The following is a 19,719-nucleotide window of genomic DNA, read 5'->3' as shown; positions in this document are numbered from 1 at the left end:
TTTTTAATTTTGCTGAAGAAATCAAATTTGAACCAAGAAACAAATTTGCAATTTCTTTCAACATCATTGTTATATAGTAGGAGTAGATGTATGCCTTCGCTATAGCTCGTTCATACAACAGAATAATAAAAGGGTTACATGGCATTGTTCAAAGATAAGTCTTTCCTTTTGGATCAGATTCAGTTGCATCTCTCTTGTCGGCTACATCTGGCCATTCCTACACTGATTATACAAAATGGTTCCATCAGTATAATATGAAGCCATCAACATAAAGTGTTCAGCCCCAGAATAGGGCCGCTCTCTCATCAGTATCAAACAGACCCAGTTCTTGACACTGCATCTTTAAGGGAGCTCAGAGTTTAACTGTGTTCAAGAACAACAATGGCAGCCAATTGGGAGCGTGCAACCTGAAACCAGTAGCTCAGCTTGCAGAACCTCAACCAGACCTCAGAGCTGAGACACACCCCAACAAACTCCACATTCAGACAGAGAATGCTCTGTTATCCGAGGAAAATTAACATATTTTAAGTGTGGTCGATAACAAATTGAGACAATGCAATGACTATGCTGCATGGACTCTTTTGGAAAATATAATAATTAGGACATTGATGTCCTGGAAAATACTGAGCTAAAAATTAATAACTTTCAAAAGCTGCATGCCATTGGACAACAACATCTGTACAAAAGAATGCAAGATGCCACATATATCCCTGAATAGATTTTAAAGTTCAAGTTTTAGATTTGAACACTAACTTAAGTTCATTAATAGCCATCATTTATTTCTTTTAAATAACACTTTTCAAGCGAAATTAATTGAAATGTTCTATCCTGGGAGATCGAATTAATCTAGGGGTTGTCACCCCAAAGCAAATGTCCATATAGGGACGGATGCCAAAGATATTTTGGGATTTTCCAGTCGAAATATAGACTTGAGTCCTATAGGAAGCAAGCTTAAAATACAGGCCTCTACATTTGGGCAACTTTATTCTATTTTTATTTTAGGTCTTTGCCTCATTTATGAGGTTGTGACAGGGCCTGACCTGCTGTCTTGTTATTTACATCGTTGGGTCAAATCAACACGGAAAAACATACAGCCCAAAGCACCAAAACACCTCAGTACAAGCATATATAACGCACTGGATTTTCTCAGATTCACAAGCAACATACAAACATACAGCCATTCATAAATGGCAACATAGCGCACTGAGCAAAACAAATGATGGTGAATTAAGATAGCAATTGATGGCTCCATCAACAATAGTGTTTGTATCAGCCATCATCGGAAAAGCAGCACGTTGGTCCAGTAAAGATCCAGTCTCCTTCTCTCAAGTTCTCTTCTGTCCAGGATGCAAAGCAACAGGTGTAGAGAGCTCCTAGTAAGATCTCCAACAGAGTGCGGTTGATTAAGTAAGAGAACTCATGAAAAGGACAGTACCCTCCCATAACATTTTTACAAGCTACACTGAGCCTTTTAGCCCTTAATAATGCATCAGTGCCAGTTCTTTGAAAGCCAAGCTTCGTACTAATATCCCTCCCCTCCCCACACACACACCCCAGAACAACTACAGGCAGTTTTCCCCCCCTAGTTCATATTAGTGTTTGTATGTGACAAATCAATAGAGGAAAACATCAGTAGCATAACCGTGCTATCTAAAGCTTTGTCACAACAACAACACCCTCTCTATTTATACTAAAGCATTCCCTCCGGCGCCATTGTCATCTTTATTCTCATCTCTAATGGGGGAATGAAGACATAAAGCAATTTGAAGTTTTTCGTTAACAGCACAATGTGTGAAAAACTCTGCGGTGTTGCAGCGACAACAAATGACCGGGGAACCAAACGGGGCTGGGAGGGATTATAGTGAAGGCTGTGGGTAACGTCTTTCTGAACCCAAGTTCCTCCCTGCATTCTGAGTAAATGCAGGTGACTGAGGGAGCCTGAGCTGATCCCAGAATTCCTCATTACGTGCCCAGCGGGGGGGGGGGCTCAGTCCCCGCTCGCTCCAGCACCGAGCGTGCTCAGCCCAGCGAGACAGGCCCCAGAGGAGCGCTGTGCTGCAGGGCCATCTGGGGCAGGCCAGGTCTGCTCATTATATCTAACTCATCCTTGGCATCCCCGCAAACCAAGTGCCACTTAGTTCCCACAGGAGGGGTCTAAAGGCTGGAGCGCTGATGAGGTGGCAGAGCGACCGCAGAGAGGTAACGGGAGGAGCTTTACCTCAAAGGACTCAGAGAGAGGGAGGGCGGCATGATATGGACTGAATATTCCAGCCCATTAGCCTAGCCCATATAGCTATCGCTTTAGCCTAGTGAGTCGGATCGGACCTGCGCAGTGTTAGCAACATGTTGAAACTAATTGGGTAAACTGTGGCATCACACCCAGAGTAAAGACAATAACACACTATGATTTATTTCCCCCAAGCCTTCTTCTTCAATAAAATGTTCCCCCCTATTTATTTGATATAATACTCCTGAAAAAAATACTACTACCTATGCTTTATTGTCTGTAAATAGAAGAGAGCCAATGAAAAGATGTCTAACAAAAAAAACAACGATGTGGATCGGGCCTAGACAGTATCAAGATGCAATTTGTGTCCTTTCTTCAGCTACGAAGACGATGCTATTCAGTTTGCAGCAGGGCATGTGCAAATGCATAACAATGAATCAACATACAATTTGCGTGAATCGTGTCATTTCATATATGCACCCAATTTCTAGAATAAATAAACGCAGCCTCGCACAGCAGGTGAACGCTGTAACCGTAGCGTCGTGGTGAGGTCTTCGGCTGCATTACCGACATGTTTTCCTTGTGCTTTTTAACATCTAGTGGCCAGTGGACTTGGGAGCCAGGGAGAGAGTGCTGGGTAATGCCGACTACGCAGCTGTGATGCTTCCTGTCCAAGTCACAATTAGCCTCACAGGAACGGGCACGGTGCCAACCACCGATAGTTTTTTGGACATCAGAAAACACTCCAGGTAAACACCACAAGAAGGAGAAATTAGGCATTGTTTTTTTTTTACAGCAAGTCAGTTGCTATAGAGACTGTTGCTAATTAACAGCACTCTGCCCCTGGGTAACAAAGGGCTTAAGGGCACTCGTGGCGGCTCCTCTTGTGATCAGCACTGTGTATGGAACACTGTCGCATCCCTAGTGGCCTCTGCTCTCACAAATACATGTTTCCCCTTCTGCTGCGCCTGCTTCATATTACATGCCAGGAGTGGTTTTTGTCTTTAAAAGTGCATGGAGCTGGATTACAAGGCACATTTACTCAAGACCTTACCCGCTTAAAAGACAAATTCTGGTGCTTTTTATAGAATTCTTGTTTTAGAGAAATCTGCCTCTGAGCCGTTCTGGAGGACCCTTCATGGGTTTCTCATCATCTCTGATGGTATTCTGAAAAGAGGCCCTGCTACCGAGGAGCGCATCCCTTATGGAAATCTGATGGATCCCGGCAAGAAATTTACATGGTAAACAAAGCCCCGCTGATTTTATGTCTGGAAGCGCCGGCCCACATAAAAATGAAAGGCATCTGGCATTTCCTTTACCTAGTAACAACAGGTCTGGCCTGATGAATGGCCTAAGCCCTTCCTTGTATTATAAATGAGAGATGGAAAGAAAGCCACCAACTACTACTACTACTACTATTACTACTACTAATACTACTACTGTTAGTACTACTACTACTTCTAGAGCATAAGAGGCAGTATCAATATACTGCCTCAGAGTGTGCCCGTGTACGTGGGCATGTAGTCCTTCCAGAGGACAACATTATTATAAATACAAATACAAATGGTCGAGCCGTGAGCAGGTATGTTTTGCCCCCTTTGTGTACACGTTAACATGATATGGAAGTATACCAGCACGCTTAGTAAACATGCTGCATGCAGAAGTTTAAATTCAGCCTCACTCTTTAACCCAAATGGTTTGAAGAGAAGAAAGTGGGACCAGCCCAGCTTCTGCTTTTACCTTAAACAAGTCCACCCCTGGCCCTAGTTAAAGTTTACGATAAACCGCCCTGGCCCTTGTAAATGTTTAAGATAAACAGTTTCACTACGGCCACTAGAGTTAACACTAAAGCAAAAGATTGGCCAAAATATAGTTCACAATTTTTTTACATTTTATATTTCAAAAATCCTTCTCCTGGCATATCAATTAAACTGCAGCGACTTTGCCATGTAAGGATTTACTGCGTGCTGAAGGTAGAAATTAATGCTATCATTTTGACCCGAAGTAAACCAATTTGCTGAGCTCTCATCCAGAGTGGAGAGTGGAGAGTGTATTGGTCTGTCTGTCACCCCAAGCCGGCCCCTGCCAGGGAGAAGGGGAGTAAGACGGAAGACGGATTGGAGAAGGGTCCTGTTAGGGCTGGGGGGGAACTAGAATTTACATTTTATTTGGCCAGAGGGGTCACATGACAGTTGCAAGCAAACGCCCAGGAGAGAGACAGGGACCGAAAGAGAGATACTAAGACAGAGAGAGTGAGAGGAGAAAGAGAGACACAGAGAGAGAGACAGCGACAAACAGACAAGAGAGCGAGAGGCGGAGAGAGGAGGGGTCTCTCGGCTTCCCTTGACACTGACAGTCTGTGGTGAGACAGTCCAAATCTGCAGGAGAAAAAAAAAAATCCCTCTTTCCATGACATCAGGCAGCCAGGAATGGGGGTGGGGTGTGGGGGAGGATTTGAAGGGAGGAGAGGGGCTACAGCTGGTGGCAGCCGTAGTACCATCTGCTGCTGACCAAACCTTGCTGCTCCGCTTGCACAGGCAACTTCTGGAAGGCCAGAGGAGTTGTTCACCGTCAGTGAGCCAGTGTGGCTTTTATCCTGATTGTCTCATGCATAATCATCTGGTTCAACACGATTTTCAAATCAATTCCTTGGCTTTAAGTCCACCGTGTTTGCATGTGGCTCTATACACACCACATTGTGTATACAACACAAAAAACTGCGAGTGCAAATGACCCAACCCGACGACAACACACCCCCACACTCTCACTCACTCACTCACCCCGTGGACTACTCAAAGGTGGCCTCCGGCACTCACCGTACATCTTGCCCTCGTCAGACAGGATGATCTTCCGGCGGCCACACGGTGGGTAGATGGCCAGCGCCTCCTGGAAGCTCTGCTCTATGTCGGGGCTCCACACGCCCTCCGCGTCGTGGTCCAGGGGCTTCTCGGCCGAGTCGCTCAGCCTGTCCATGTCCTCCGCGGGGCTCTCGCTGCCACTCCAGCTGCCGGGGTCCATGGCGGCGCTAAGGGGGTCAGGGCTGTGCGGGCCGAGGCCTGGACCAGACTAGGGCGAGCCCTGAGAGGAGGTAGTCGGGCACACAGGGAAACAAACACAGACGAGATCGGATAAGGACACACACGCACACACACACACACACACACACACAGGACAGAGAGGCTGTAGCTGCAAATGCGTAGGCAGCTGCCTCCAGCACACCCAACACCAAAATGCTGCCCAGGCCCGCGGCCCCAGAAGATCTGAACAGGGAGGAGAGCGCGCAGACACAGCCAAGACAGGGCCAGTCGAATTGAAGCAAGGGACGTCAGTTGGGTTCATCAAGGAGGTTAGGGGTTTCAGTACCGCTCGTCGTGTTTTGAGGGTCAGTATCTTCACACGGTGGGGACACAGTGGAGTGAGTTATGTAGAAGCTAAGATGAATTCTTCTTAAATGATGAATAGCATAGCACATTCTTTCAGGTTGACTCATCTTCCGTTGGCATTGCTTCGAGAAGTGTCAGTCATAGGAAGTAACTTGAGAGTCACACGAATGAGTCTGGCAGAGTCAATTAAGAGTCAGTTAAAGAGTCAGAGTCAATTAAAACGATAAATATGTGGCATAAAAACATAAATAGCTTTGTTTTTTACAGAAGGCCCAGCTCTAAGAAAGCCTAACAGCTTTGGAACAATTTTATACTTGTTTTGCCATCAACATAAAGTACTTATTTGAATGTTAAAGAATAAAATAGCTTTTTACAAATATATATTTTATCGGTACATAACTAGATAACATAATAATGTGAAGGAACTGGGGAAAGGAACTAACTTAGGGCATCTGGCCACCTGAGAACAGGTCCTAGTTGAGGCATTTACAGCACTTAAATGTGGGCTGTTGTTTTAAATGTCCAATTACATGTGTTTGTATTGTATTTCCACATAAATGTTTAAACCTTCTGCAGCAGTTGCCTTAATCTCCCCCCTTTCCCTCCACCCTACTGCTGCTGAGCTCCATTCTTTCTAAGCAGCACAAGCTGTCGGAAAGTGGAAATAGCAGCATATGTTTCTTCTAGCGTGTGTCAGTTCATGAGGGGTGCTGGGAGGGGATGGTGGTGAGGGGATGGCTGATGGGGGGGAGGTGAGATGGGAGGCAGGCTGTTGGGGGAGAAAAAGCACCAAAAAAAAACTCCCAGCATAGAGTAGGGAGGAGGGATTTTTTTACTGAATTCCGTTTTTGTGTGCTTTCCTGCTGACTCTGCAGAACCAACTCACAACCCGATGAGGGAGGGGGAAATTCCCATTTGGACCACTAAGAAGCATGGACCCTCTGTTTGTCTAGCGCTTCACAACAACCGGCTGAATGTTACTCAAAGTAATCAGTGTTAAAAGTGTGTTGATTGTGGTCCGACGCAATGATGTCATAACGACAATGAGTGCTGTACTTAGATTAAATTTAAAAGACAAAAAATGTGTCATTGACAAACTAAAAGACTCGTCAGCCGCAGCAAAATATATGGCCCACAATGGAAGTACTCTTCATTTACCTTAATCATCGATAATGTAGTATTTTTTGGAGGTGACTAGATCTGCTGACCAAAGTCCTAAAAAGAGTTTATCCAGATTCATCCTGCATGGGCCGTATATACACCACGTGTATATTGATTTCACGCAGGCCTATTTTGCCATTCTCACGGCCACAGGTGGCATGCTCACACTTCACACGAGGAAATGAATACTGCTACTGTGATGCTTGATGAATTATTGAACCAGCAACTCCACCCTTTAGCCTGACACAAAAACTATACACTCCACAAATAACTATTGTGTTCTAACTTCTGAATTTAACTGAAGTGGAATCGATGGCGCTTTTTAGAAATGCTAGTATGCCAGTTTGTTCGACTCATACGGACACATATCTCCATGAATCCATTATGGGCCGTGTCTGATGGAGAACGAATATGAGGGAGACAAATTGTGTTGTCCACCTATTAAAGCCTTAATCTCATTCATATTGAACACGTCGCAAAATACAGTCGGCTCTTTTTGCCGAGCCTTTCAGTGTGAATGGTATCTATGGTGCCATGTTTATAAAGACGGTGTTATTAAAAGAGACACGGATAGGTTTCACCCCATGATGGACTGGCGTGCAGCTCTCGATAAAGTTTCATTGGATCGAAATTTATAGGAAATGTATGCAAGCCTTAATAAACCACTGTACTGGAATCTTTCATCCTTACGCGGCAGTAACCCTTGAACATGTCATCACATTATTAAGACATGTTATATCTTCTAACACACACTATTTTATTTGTGGCTTAGACATCACTTAAAAATACAGTTAGCTTAAATAAGGAAGATTAAAAAGCATTTGGTACAAAACATCATCTGAGGAGAAATGAAGCATTTTTGTAAGCAAACAGAAAAATTAGAAACAATATTTATTAAAATAAATTAACACACCCTTTATGAAATGTCGGTGATTTCCTTGTGATCAAACTCACAGCAGGCTAGTGTGTCTTGCCATCCCTCAGCATACAATATTGTCTTTGGAGTTTGTCTGCAGGTGTGCATGTTTGTGTGTGCGTGTGGGAAATGTAAGAGTGAGAGGGAGAGCGAGAGTATTGTTATTGTCCGGAGCGCTTATCAACAGGCACAGAATAATGAAATGATGACAAGATAGCGTGTATAACAGAACATGTGAATGTGTATGTTATTAGTAAGACATTAAATAGTCATTAAATAGTCATTTATATGGTATGTTATACATGTTATAAAATAACATAATAGTGCTCCATAGAACTATCTCTGTATGTTCCTTTTTTGCTTTGCTGATGTTTATATGTCTATATGTTTGTGAACAAAATATATGAAAAGAGTTATCTATGTATTATCTATGAATAACATTATAAATTCCTCCAACAGACAATCAACATGTTGGTATTATCTCTAACTTCAATCAAATACAGAGGTCACCAGCTTGTCTCATATTTTACAGAACCATTGAGAGTCTACCCACCACACGGCTACAAAGCTTGGCATTCTAGTTTTATTTACAACAAAACTGCTTACCAAAATATGCTTTTGTGTATTGGCTCTAGCTAATAAAAGACAGCAGTACTGTATCTTTAGCGGGCACGGGAGACGGAAAATATCTATATGTGGAATGACTTTGCATCCAATTATTTAAAAACCAAAATTTCAGTGATTAAGAAAAGAAACATACAATCTTTAGATACGAAGGCTTCACTCAGGTAAGAGAAAAACAGAAATGCGATTGACATTTCAGGGATACATGTGTCTCTCCCATTCCCCAACCCTGTACTTCCTTGGAGTCTATACAGAATCCTTTCTGGTTCCGTGTTGCCATGCTACTGTGGCCTATGTGATCATAGATCATTAATTCTCCAACAACAGACCATTAAGTAGAGGGAATAATTATCACCCCATCACGGCTAGCCACAGAACTCCAGCACTCCGCCTCTCGCTTGAATTTCTGTGCTTTCTCAAGAATCAACATCATACAATGTAACGTGGCTTTAATCACCACTTTAATGGGAAACCTAATAGAAAAAGCAAAGAACTACATAGAAGGAAAGATGTGGATTTTTATGACGGGGAGTTTGTCCACAGATACGTTGATACGTGGGCAACGGTTTTGTCGCTTTGAAAGGGATATCTTCCAAAAATTAAAAAGGCTATACGAGGAATGTGAGATTACTTATGCAGTTTATTATCCTCTTATACACAAGAAAAGTAGCATTGGTGGTGATAACATTTTGTTTCCCCGGCCATGCCTAGCTACCTTGGTGAGGATAACTAGCTGCTGTGCATTGTTTCTTTTGTGTACTATGGCTACTTTGGAGATGGGAGACGTGTGAATAACATGGCGGAGTTGCCTATTGATGTGGTCTCTAAGTGCTCTAGAATCCCAGGCCTAATTATGACAACCGGAGGAAGGTATGAATGTCATCTGTAGAAACACATGAGGCCAATGGATAATTGCACACTCTTGTCTTTACAATGTGGGAACCATGGAAATAGACCTATTTGTGTGAAGGGGGGAGGGGAGGTGACAATGCAACACGTGTGTGTGGTAGTAGGGGAGTGGGGTAGCTGTGACATGGCATTAAGAGAGATGGCGCTTATCGCCAGATTACATAAACCACTCGCCTACCTGGAATCCAACTTCTTAAATTAAGAGAAACCCATTTTACCCATCAGGCGCAGCAAGGTAATGAAATAACGGATGAGAGGTCTCAAATGTAATTTTGCTCTTTTGTGCCCATTATCTTGGAGGGTGCAATAATGACTCTGTGAATGACTTCCGTGCACCCCATAATGGCCCACAGCAGTTAAGTCCACAATGTTGAAAACTATAATCACCAGGTGATTACAAGATTCTGCATGTTGTAAAGACATATCCTGGCCCTCTTAATTACTGCTGCTGTCAAAAGTATTCCATTTAGTCTTTGCAGAATATGCTTCCCATAATGCACATTCACAATGACATACATAGATGGAATTCCATTTACACTTTCATGATGTCATTAAAGCAGGTTAATTAACTCTGGAATAACACATCCATCAGTGAGGACCTACGCATGCAATGGTAAAGAAAGGAATCTTCTGAAATATGTGCATGTAAAATCTATGGAAATAGGCTATTTTATTCCTTTATCTAGTGACAACATTGAGCATAATAAATCAGCCCGAACCCACCGTCTAGATTAAGCAGGCATAAAAAAAAACTACAAAGTATTTGACGGAATTACTAACCAGACCGCAAATGTATCCTAAGACAAAAATAAATTGAATGAGGAAAAAAAGAACACGAACCTCCAAAGTAATAATGGAAATATTTCTAAAGACTGTTCAAATGAAAGTGGCTGACCATACAAAGGACTATATCAAGTTTTAATGAAAAAAAAAATCTACAGGCTATAGAGTCCTAATGAATGAATGAGTAAGCTTTTCAATACCAATTTCCAAAGGTCCATTGGAGTCGCTGGTAAGCTTGCCAATGCTCTTCCAGTTATTGGCAAAGGCCATGTGTTTATTTCATGCCTCTTTAAACTTGCACGCTTAGGTGCAAGGAATCTGTCCAAGATCATCTCACTCAAACATGAGACCTGGATCCTTCCAACCAGCAGCTGTCTGGACACTGGGATCAATCTCTGTCAGCGAAGCCCATTGATTTACAGGTACTGTCAGCGCAGGCCTCCCTGCCTGGCTTCTACCTAAAAAAAGCTATAACTGTCATGACGTGAACAACACAAGAGATGTCCAGTCCAACAAATAGGCACTGGTTAAGCATATCTCTCCTTATTCTACTAATACGTCCCTGTCCTTGGGTGTCTAACATCCCTAAAATTCAGATAATACATAAATAATAATTTCCTTTTCTGAAAAGAAGACGAAAGCGTAGAAAATATTTTTCTTTCAAAAAAAATATGCGATGCATTCCAGACTGCATATACTCCAATGTGACGCTGGTGTGGAGAAAGGCAGAACACGAGAAGCTCAGGAAATTGAAGCTGTAAATAAAGGTCCATCAGATAAAGGATCTCCTGACAGTTATGAGAGCAGAGCAGAATGAGACCCGGGCCGCTGGCTCATTCAAGACACGTGCGCACGGGTATGACAAAACAAATCATAGAAATGAGAACGAAGGCCACCATTAGCTTTGGACCCTTCCGATGGCTCCTTCTCGTGGTTCTCATCGCCTCCACCACCTCCTCCTCCTAAATTACTTCACTTCATCGCTAACCTTTGACTACACTTTGGGTTGTAGTTGACCTGCATCACAAATGTAAAAGAGCAACAGTCAAAAATCGTTTTTTCCCCCAGCCAGATGTGACTTGTTGTACCAAGACGGTCAGTGTGCGTCATATTCAGTTTTTTTTAATGAATAAACTTATCTTTCATAAGTTTCAACCAGTTTTTTTTTTTTTACAATAAGCAACATTGTTTTCTCCCAATCCATACCATACCAATAGCCAATTTGATCTCTGGATCTTTGATTCAATCTGTATTGTGTATCTTTTCTCCACTTTTTCCTACTAGATGGAGGAACTCTACCTCTGCACATTGAGACATGCGAGGAGGCAATTCTTCTTAAATCTCCTGGAAGCCAATAAATAGCCAATAAAAATGTTGAGCAAGAGATGAGGCGTTAAAATGTATTGCGGTGGTGAGTGGTGGATCTGCAGACCAAAACAATAAGAGACAACTAGTGGACCACCATGGAAGTCCTGGCACTTAGGGTAGCCTAAGCATCAATTTGTCATCCGCTAGACAGTGCAATTCTTTGGAATCCATTGGTTGCTTGTGGCCGGTTTAATTGGGCTGGCAATAAGACAAAAACTTCAGAGAAGATACATTGATTTGTGTCTGCTTTGATCATACATCATCTATAGGAATTCAATGTTTTAGGATGTAATAGGGATTGTGGTTTGGAAGGGGGTGGATAGGTTATATTTAAATAAAAGCCACACATAAAAACACTTTTAATGAATGTAATCTGGTCCATTTGTGCAATGGCTGCAAGATTTCCTTCCGTCAGCAGGAGGCTTGAATCCAAGCTCCTACTGCTTCTATGAGCAACGCAAAAGAAAGTTGGTGAGGTTTCGAATTCCTGCTTTGATTGTGAAAGAACTCTAGCGTTTATGGGGGTTTCAGAAACTGACTCATCTAATGATTCATGGATTATATATTGCTTTTCATCTGCGTCTAATCAAAGTAAAAAAACATCATGTTGTAGGTTTTTCTCCAAATAAGGATGGGATTTCAGCAACAAATGGTAAAAATTATAACTAAATGACTACTCTCTCTCTCTTTACTTTCAGAGGAAGGATAACATTATTTATTTAAACAGTCTTCCATTTATTTTAACATTTCTAGTGATAAAAACATCTTACGTTCATTCTCACCATTATCTTAAGAAGATCAGAAAAGGTTTTGGACCTGTGTGGCTTGCCATAGAAGCATCAGTGGAAACTCGCGCTCTTTACGATGAAGTCAAACCGTGGATATGGATGGACATATCCTATTTACCATAACAATATCTATCATGAAAAAGTAATATCCCACTGCCAAACACCCCTTTGGCCTTGTCAACCGGGGCTGGGGTTGTTGACAAGGCCAAAGTGCACTCGGTAGCTGGCAGTCATTTTACGACTGCGGTACTGAAGCAGATTTACTTAGATGACGTCAGCGGCTTTGAGCCTGCTTTTCCTTTTTGGTGGCATTCTACTCTGGCCTCATTGGGGCCCTGCTCTTAGTACTTCGCAGCTGCCTTTACTCTACAATTCCCTTTCTAACCCTGGGTTTACCTTAGGGCACACACACTCTGAGTCCCACTGGATTGTTTCTTTCCTTTTCTTTCCGGCCAGCCTTGACTGCTAAGAGGCTGGCATTTGGACTTGCTTTGATGCCTGATTTTTCATCCTTGTAACGATTAATTTCCTTAATTTAGATTTGAAGAGATAACAGATAACGCGGGGATGACATATGTTTTAGTGCAATGTTTCTGCAATAAAAGACGAAAACCATTGGAGATTAGATAATGGAAAACAAAAATAGTATTTGACATCCTTTTTCCCAGCGAAAAAAAAATAGGTTAAATTTTCTTGTTTTTTGCTGGAAATATAGCAACAAGAATTTGATTAAATAATATTTTCATCTTGCTATGGTTCAGCAATGAATTTCCATATTAAATAGTTTTGAACTTGCTCCAAAAACCAACATCCACATGAGTACCATTTGAACACACATGTCTATCGATTTCTCAACCAACAAGGATTTTTTCATGGCATCTCATTTGACGTTGGCTTAGTCCAAAATCCCACTTTCTAGTCACTTGTCTTATTGAAGGATACGCATATATAACTAAATAAGTGATGCAATTGAATGATAGCTGTGAGGCTTCTGATAAGCATTATCATTCAGTGTTTTTTGATGGTTCTTTAATACATACGACTTTAACTGTGAGTGTGACCAGAGTGGTGGTCTACAGAGTGCACTGTAGACCACATAAATACACCAACGGTTAAAATGCGAACGTCATTTTAAACCTGATTTAGTGCAATGGTTGAAAGAGATTTTTTCCTCCTGCATAAGATTTGCATTTGATTTGATGTTAGGCAGGGTAAGTTATACAGATCAATGTGAATTATATCTTTATAATAGAAAAGAATGGTGATATTTAATGATGGTTAGGTCTATATGATACCATTTATCTATAGCTATCCATAGCTATCGGTATCAAAGGTTTCCATTAATTGCAGTATTTCCGTTCTACATGTTAAGACCACACTATAACAATCCACCACTGGTTATATAACATATGTAAACATCATTAATACAGCATTGTGGCTAAAAAACTACTTCAATGATGGGCAGCCAAACAAAGAGGCTGACAATAACCATGCAACTGTGGTCATAGAATATGCAAAATAATCAAATGTCAAACAATGGGGCATTATATAGTAAACGATTTAACAATGATTAAATGTGACTAAGTTAGTTTTGAGTGATACATAAGAGCTCAAATCCGAATTTTCAAAGTAGGGACTCGTGTTTCAGCAAAGACAATATCCTATTCTTTTGAAAATGCCATTCAGGCTATCGTCCAACAGGTCCAATGGTTGCATAAGCTGAAAACAAAGCATCTTTTGCTCCCTCTATTTTTTCCTTTTCAGGCAGATTTACTTCTTGTTTGGAAGTCTGAAAGAATACCAACTGTACGTTTTAAATAGCAGCTAAATTAATTAATGAATGTGTCCCTAGCCATACTGAAAACCTATTTGAATTGATGAGAAACCAACATTAACACTAATAACACTTTTAAAATTGCCTTTTTTTGGAGTCAATACAATTAAGTATAAATCTACCTGAAGATAATTGTGTGTTGCCCAGGGGCAAGAGATGACATTTTCAGCTTTGGACATATATAGGTTACCATTTCTACATTTTAAAAAACACCAAAAGAATTTCAACAGTCCCTAAAATTAAGCATTCTCCTGTTCACTCTATAGCTGATAACTGCTGCTGTCATTATAGTTAAATGAACATGATCTTAATAATAACATGCAACAATGTTCTACATATGGCATTTAAAACAACACTTTGGAATTGATCATAAAGGATGTTTAGAAAGCTGAGCTGACTTGGTGGATTTGTTCAAAAGAGAAAGTCTAAAGATTGTATATCGATGAATGATCACAATCTGGAACTGGAAATATTACATACATATCATCACTGATGATACCTGTTAACTACCGCATATTACCATTCATTTTTAAAAGATGACACTCAAATAATGGGCAAAGTATGGCTGAACTAAGTTCCAACCCTGTCTCTGACCATAGTCGAGTGCAGACCATTCTCTCGGTGCGATCAGTCGCCTACTACTTTAGTTTTAGCTGAGCAGGCATATCCCGAAAAAAAGGCGGATATGGGAAAAAGGGAAGCCCAAATAAAGGCTGCACAACAGCGTTTGGAAACATAGGCTATCCGTTCGTATAACCTGTCCATTTCATAATTTGCTGTACGGATTTCCCATGACACACCGTTTTCTTTTGGAATAAATAAAGAGTTGCTTAAAATAAATCAATTGCACGCCACTTTTATTCTGAAACATTGGTCGGAATCCATGCCAACTTGACATAGAAGAGTAGGCCTAAATAACCAGGACATAAAGGGAAAAATATATATTCTGATATTGTAAATATTGTTGTTTTGCGAGATGGAACTATGTGTTTTTTCGCCAGGCGAGCGAGAAGTGTCTGTATCCTTCTTGCAACATAGGAGTTGAAGCTGGGCTCAATGTGGTGTGTAACATGGAGTAGAAGGCATTCCGGTATCCCGGTGGAAAATAAGGGAATATACTCACGCAAACTTCGATGGCGATCAGAAAAATGCACAGCCAGATGTGTCGAAGCAACAAGTCTTGCAACGCGGTTTGGTAGTTTCCCGAAAATTCTCCGATGAAATCTCCAACTCCCGGCGGCGGATCCAACTATGGAGAGGAAAACACCTCCGTTTTTATCCGTCATCTTGTCCAAAAACTCATGCAAGCGCTACTTATCGTTTGATTCTGAAAAATCGGATTTGTTTCTGAGACTCTCCGATGTTCTGTCACGCCACCTCTGTGTATTATACGCGTAAGGTATAGGGCGGTGTGGTCACGCTTCTTCCCAAAAAATTTAAAAAATGTCAAAGATTTTGGTGCCATGTCAGTGCAGTCTCCCACAACACTGAGCGGACAAAGTGAGCACCCTGTTGCAACACCGAGGAAAATCGGCCATCTCATCGATGGAAATTCTTTAAACAATATTGGACGAACTGATTAGAATCGCTACGTCGCTATTTTAATAAAGACATAATGAAGAAATATTTCAAGCGCATGATGTAAACCCACTACGAGAAGAAGTCAGCGATCTGTTTGCATATCATTAACTACGTTGAAACTTACCTCAAACACATCCGTTATTGACATTCATATAAATCACCTCTTGAGATTTTTTTTCAGATGTGATATTATTGATATTGGAGAACTGTGTAAAGTTATTGTATTGTTTCTGGGCCAGCCAGGAAGGTGTACGTAAAACGCAGTCGGACTGACAGAGATGCGAAGAATGCTCGGAATGAGAACAAGAATGAAATGAACGCAAAGAGCGAGTTTGCATTGGGGCGGAGCAAAGGTGTCGTCATCCCCGATCCCAGCAGTCGTGTTGATAACATGGACACGGGGCAGAATCTGGAGGAGTGACCTCACATGTCGGCAGCCGTATAAATAAACTACAATTTTGTTTTAATACGCCTGCATTTGAAGTCAGGGCAAATAAATAGTTTAAAGAAAAAATAAACAAGAAAATGTGACGTCATATGCGGCATAAACAATAATGATTAGGGCTGTGTATAATATAAATCTGGCCACGTGTATCATATACACAAAACAATTCAATGTTTAGTGCAGTTGGACAATGTTACTACAGAGATATACTATTTAACATGAGTTGATAGTTGTAGTGTTTGGTATCTAGATAAAATCGCCCTGCACACCGTTAACAACAATGCTTTGTATGGTTGAACTTGAACAACAAAGCAAAATACACATTTTATATGAAGTACTATAATAATCATACGGTATAAATATTGTATAAAGCATTTAAACATTGCTCTGTTCAAAAATACATACTACATAACTACTCCAACTAAACTATCTGTACTAAAATGTACAGATATGAGTACAGCCAATGATTGACTGTATTTGGTTTCTTGAGATGCCATGAGATGAAGAACACGATATATGAAGACAAATTACAGCCTTCTTCAGGCTATCTATCAAAACACCTGGCTACACACACACACACACACACACACACACACACACACACACACACACACACACACACACACACACACACACACACACACACACACACACACACATACACACACACACACACACACACACACACAAACACACGCACACACACACACACACACACACACACACACACACACACACAAACACACATGCACACACACACACACAGACACACAAACAGAAATATATTGATCTGTATTCCTCCTTACAGAGACAATGCTCACTGCTGAGGTATTTGCAAGCCCAACCCACCATTCAAGATTCAAGATGGTTTTATTGTCATATGCACAACAATTACAGAGCAGTCGCTGGCAATGAAATTCTTTAGTCTTGGTCTCATCAACAAAATCCTCTGTGATTGGCCACAGCCCATCAAGAGAACCAAACAGACAACTATGCAACAATGTTAATAACAATGAGATTCTTTCAGAGGTGGTGAACAAATTTTTAGTTTTTTGAGTATTTCTGCGGCCTCCCTCCTTGTCCTGTCTAGCGTTGTAAACCCCAGAGGTGTATGATTTTTTTTATTAATTTATGTTGTTGGTGTATCTTATACTTTAAGAGGAATATTGTGTTAATCTTTCCCCAGGTTATGTAATGTAACAGCAATACTGTCGTAGATTATTTAGGATGGTTGGCCCTTTTCCATTAAACTATTGAAGTCAGGGCTTGGTCACGGTTGTGTACGAGAAAAAAACTCTGATGGGATATTGTGTTGCTCTTTCACCAGAAATAAAAGGTCTGGGTGACCAAAAGTCAATTTTAACTTTAAAATATCCCCCACGCATGGGGACACTTTCCCCCAGGAGGAAGGAGGTCGAGAGGAATGGGTCACCTGTCAACAGGAGGGTTGCTTGTTAGAACCTCACTGCCTCCGAGCTAAGTGCTCATGGCCTTGTTCAAATTCCACTTGTGCCCCAAATAGAGCACTATTTGAGTTTCACCATAGTGAAGTGGTGTCCCAAATGTACAAATCAAGTTCAGTCTATTAGTGCACAACTTGATACCCAAGTCATGTTAAAGTCATGTTCAACTGAGGCCCACTTATTTCCTCACTATATCCCATGATGCAACGTGGTTTTCGTTGTCATTGGATTCATCCAATAGAGAGGATCCTCAACATACAGGATTACAAATACACGCCATGTCGATGGATTTCTGGTGCATAATAAGTATCCCAATTCCCCCTCAATCCCTGAATAGTGTACTATATAGTGTTCACTATATGTAGGGAATAGGAAAGAGGAAACAAGTGACCCTGAACAAGCTTTCCCCTAATGAGATGGCTGTTGCTATCTTCAATGGTCGACACTGTTGGGGCTGGAGGCATTCATTGTTAAAGCTCCTTGACCCAGGTCAGAAATAATAAATGTATACTGAATAGGAGTGATGTAACTCAACCCAGGTCAGGAATTATAAATTTATACAGAATAGGAGTGACCCAACAGGATTTTGGGTCACTCCATTTTAGCACATCCTAATGTTAAAATTCAAGATTTGGAGGGGTAAAGGTTATGTTAGAATGATACTAATTAATGTAACAACGTCAATCTTGTTGGCATTATCATCATAGTCTGATGTTTCAGAGAATATAAACCACCTTTTGGATCTGCTGTTTTAGATCCCATACAGAGGAATCAAAACACGCACTATCCATAATATCGGTGGTCCTTGGGTTAATAGGGCCCCACTGCTCTAGGATGGAATTACTTTGACTCTGAGCCTGCTGTTCCCTGCTCAAAGCCTCCCAGGGAGGCCAAGGAGCAATACAATTAGCCTGGTTTAGTTTTTTTTTACTGCAGATCGCCTGGCCTGCGACCCTGGCTAATCAGATGGGCCTGTAAGGCCAGGTGCAGACCTTTTCCTGGTATCCTCTTCCACTCAAATACAGCCACTGACTGGCCTCAGAAACCCCTAAAATGTCTACCAAATCTCGGCAAATGCCCCCTTGTGGTGATATATTTATTTAACAGATTTTGTATTTGGCGTCTTTGTGATTAAACTGCAGCGCGTATCAAACTATATTCACAATTATGATGTGGCTGTTGGACTTGTTGTAGCATAATCTCCCTGGCTCAATGTAAAACTGTTGTGCCCTTATCAAATGTTGTATTACTATTTGAAGAATCAAGTGGTTGGATCTGATGACTTTACTCTCTTTGTATTAACAGTTTCCTTTTGTTGATGACACATCCTCTTTGCAAACAAACTAAAATAACATTGGAATTTGTTTTTAGATATTGGTATCGTATGTAAAAAGAAAATACATAACAAGATATATCTAGCACGAATGAAACAAGCAGATGACGAAACAATATATATATGCCTGATAATTTTGTTATTTTCTAAATGCCCGTCTTTGCTATAGTTCAACTCTTTCTCTTTCTCCCTCATTCCTATCCAATGCTACAGTCGGGCGACTTCTTTCCAAGCAACCGCTTAGCTTCTTGTAGACTAAATGTTTGTGCAATAAATGCCCTTCAATACAGTTCTGTAACGCAGTGAAGATATGGATCAATGGGATGTGCCTTTGATGTCCATCTCTGTACTCTGAGGCATGCCCGCTGTATCCATTCCATAGAAAAATATGACTGAAGAGGCCCAGATGACTTGATAATTGTGCCATCAGTGCTTAGCAGATCACATCACTACGATAGAGCTCATCGTGTAGATGAGTGCACGTCTTTTATTCTATCGTGAAAGACCAATGTTGACCTCTGTTTGCCCATCATCACTCAATGTTCTCATTCTGCAGTGCTTGAAACAAGACGCTCGGAAAACATCAAGCATCCAACCGTAAAGGGTGATTTATAAACTTTAATATTGATCTCATCACAAATGTGTATACATTATCTGGATGTCACAGAGGTGACTGGTAGACCTATCACAGTATAATAGGCAGGAAGATTATCTGCTTAAGAAGGGAAGAAACACTGAAACACAGATAGCAAACTTGAACAAAAAAAACGACTTGAACCAAGTATTGGAATATGGTTACTCCCTCGGCTTTATCTTCAAGGAACGCTATTTCTTTCTCTTTCCCTTGCCATTGTTTTCAAGGGAATGTCAAACCACCCTTTCCTACAGACAAGGCCCAGAGTGT

At 41.2% G+C, this 19,719-nt stretch overlaps 1 protein-coding gene across 9 annotated transcripts in view; it reads right to left on the bottom strand.

Annotated features, from left to right (window-relative positions):
• The window catches only part of tead1b (TEA domain family member 1b), a 38,366-nt gene extending 22,476 nt beyond the window's left edge, over nt 1–15,890 (bottom strand). For 6 of the 9 annotated variants that reach the window (XM_060071891.1, XM_060071894.1, XM_060071893.1 and 3 more), the window contains exons 1-3: nt 15,699–15,889; nt 15,117–15,242; nt 5,044–5,305 (exon numbers count right to left, since the gene is read on the bottom strand). In XM_060071891.1, coding sequence (XP_059927874.1) covers nt 5,044–5,245 — 202 coding nt within the window. In that variant the 5' untranslated portion in view covers nt 5,246–5,305; nt 15,117–15,242; nt 15,699–15,889. The other 3 variants (XM_060071890.1, XM_060071892.1, XM_060071895.1) reach the window with 2 other exon arrangements.
• Nucleotides 15,891–19,719: the final 3,829 nt, after the last annotated feature.

This window comes from Gadus macrocephalus, chromosome 14 (assembly GCF_031168955.1).
Source record: "Gadus macrocephalus chromosome 14, ASM3116895v1".
In the NCBI taxonomy this organism is placed as follows: Eukaryota; Metazoa; Chordata; class Actinopteri; order Gadiformes; family Gadidae; genus Gadus; species Gadus macrocephalus.
This window is presented reverse-complemented; position numbering and strand designations above follow the sequence as displayed.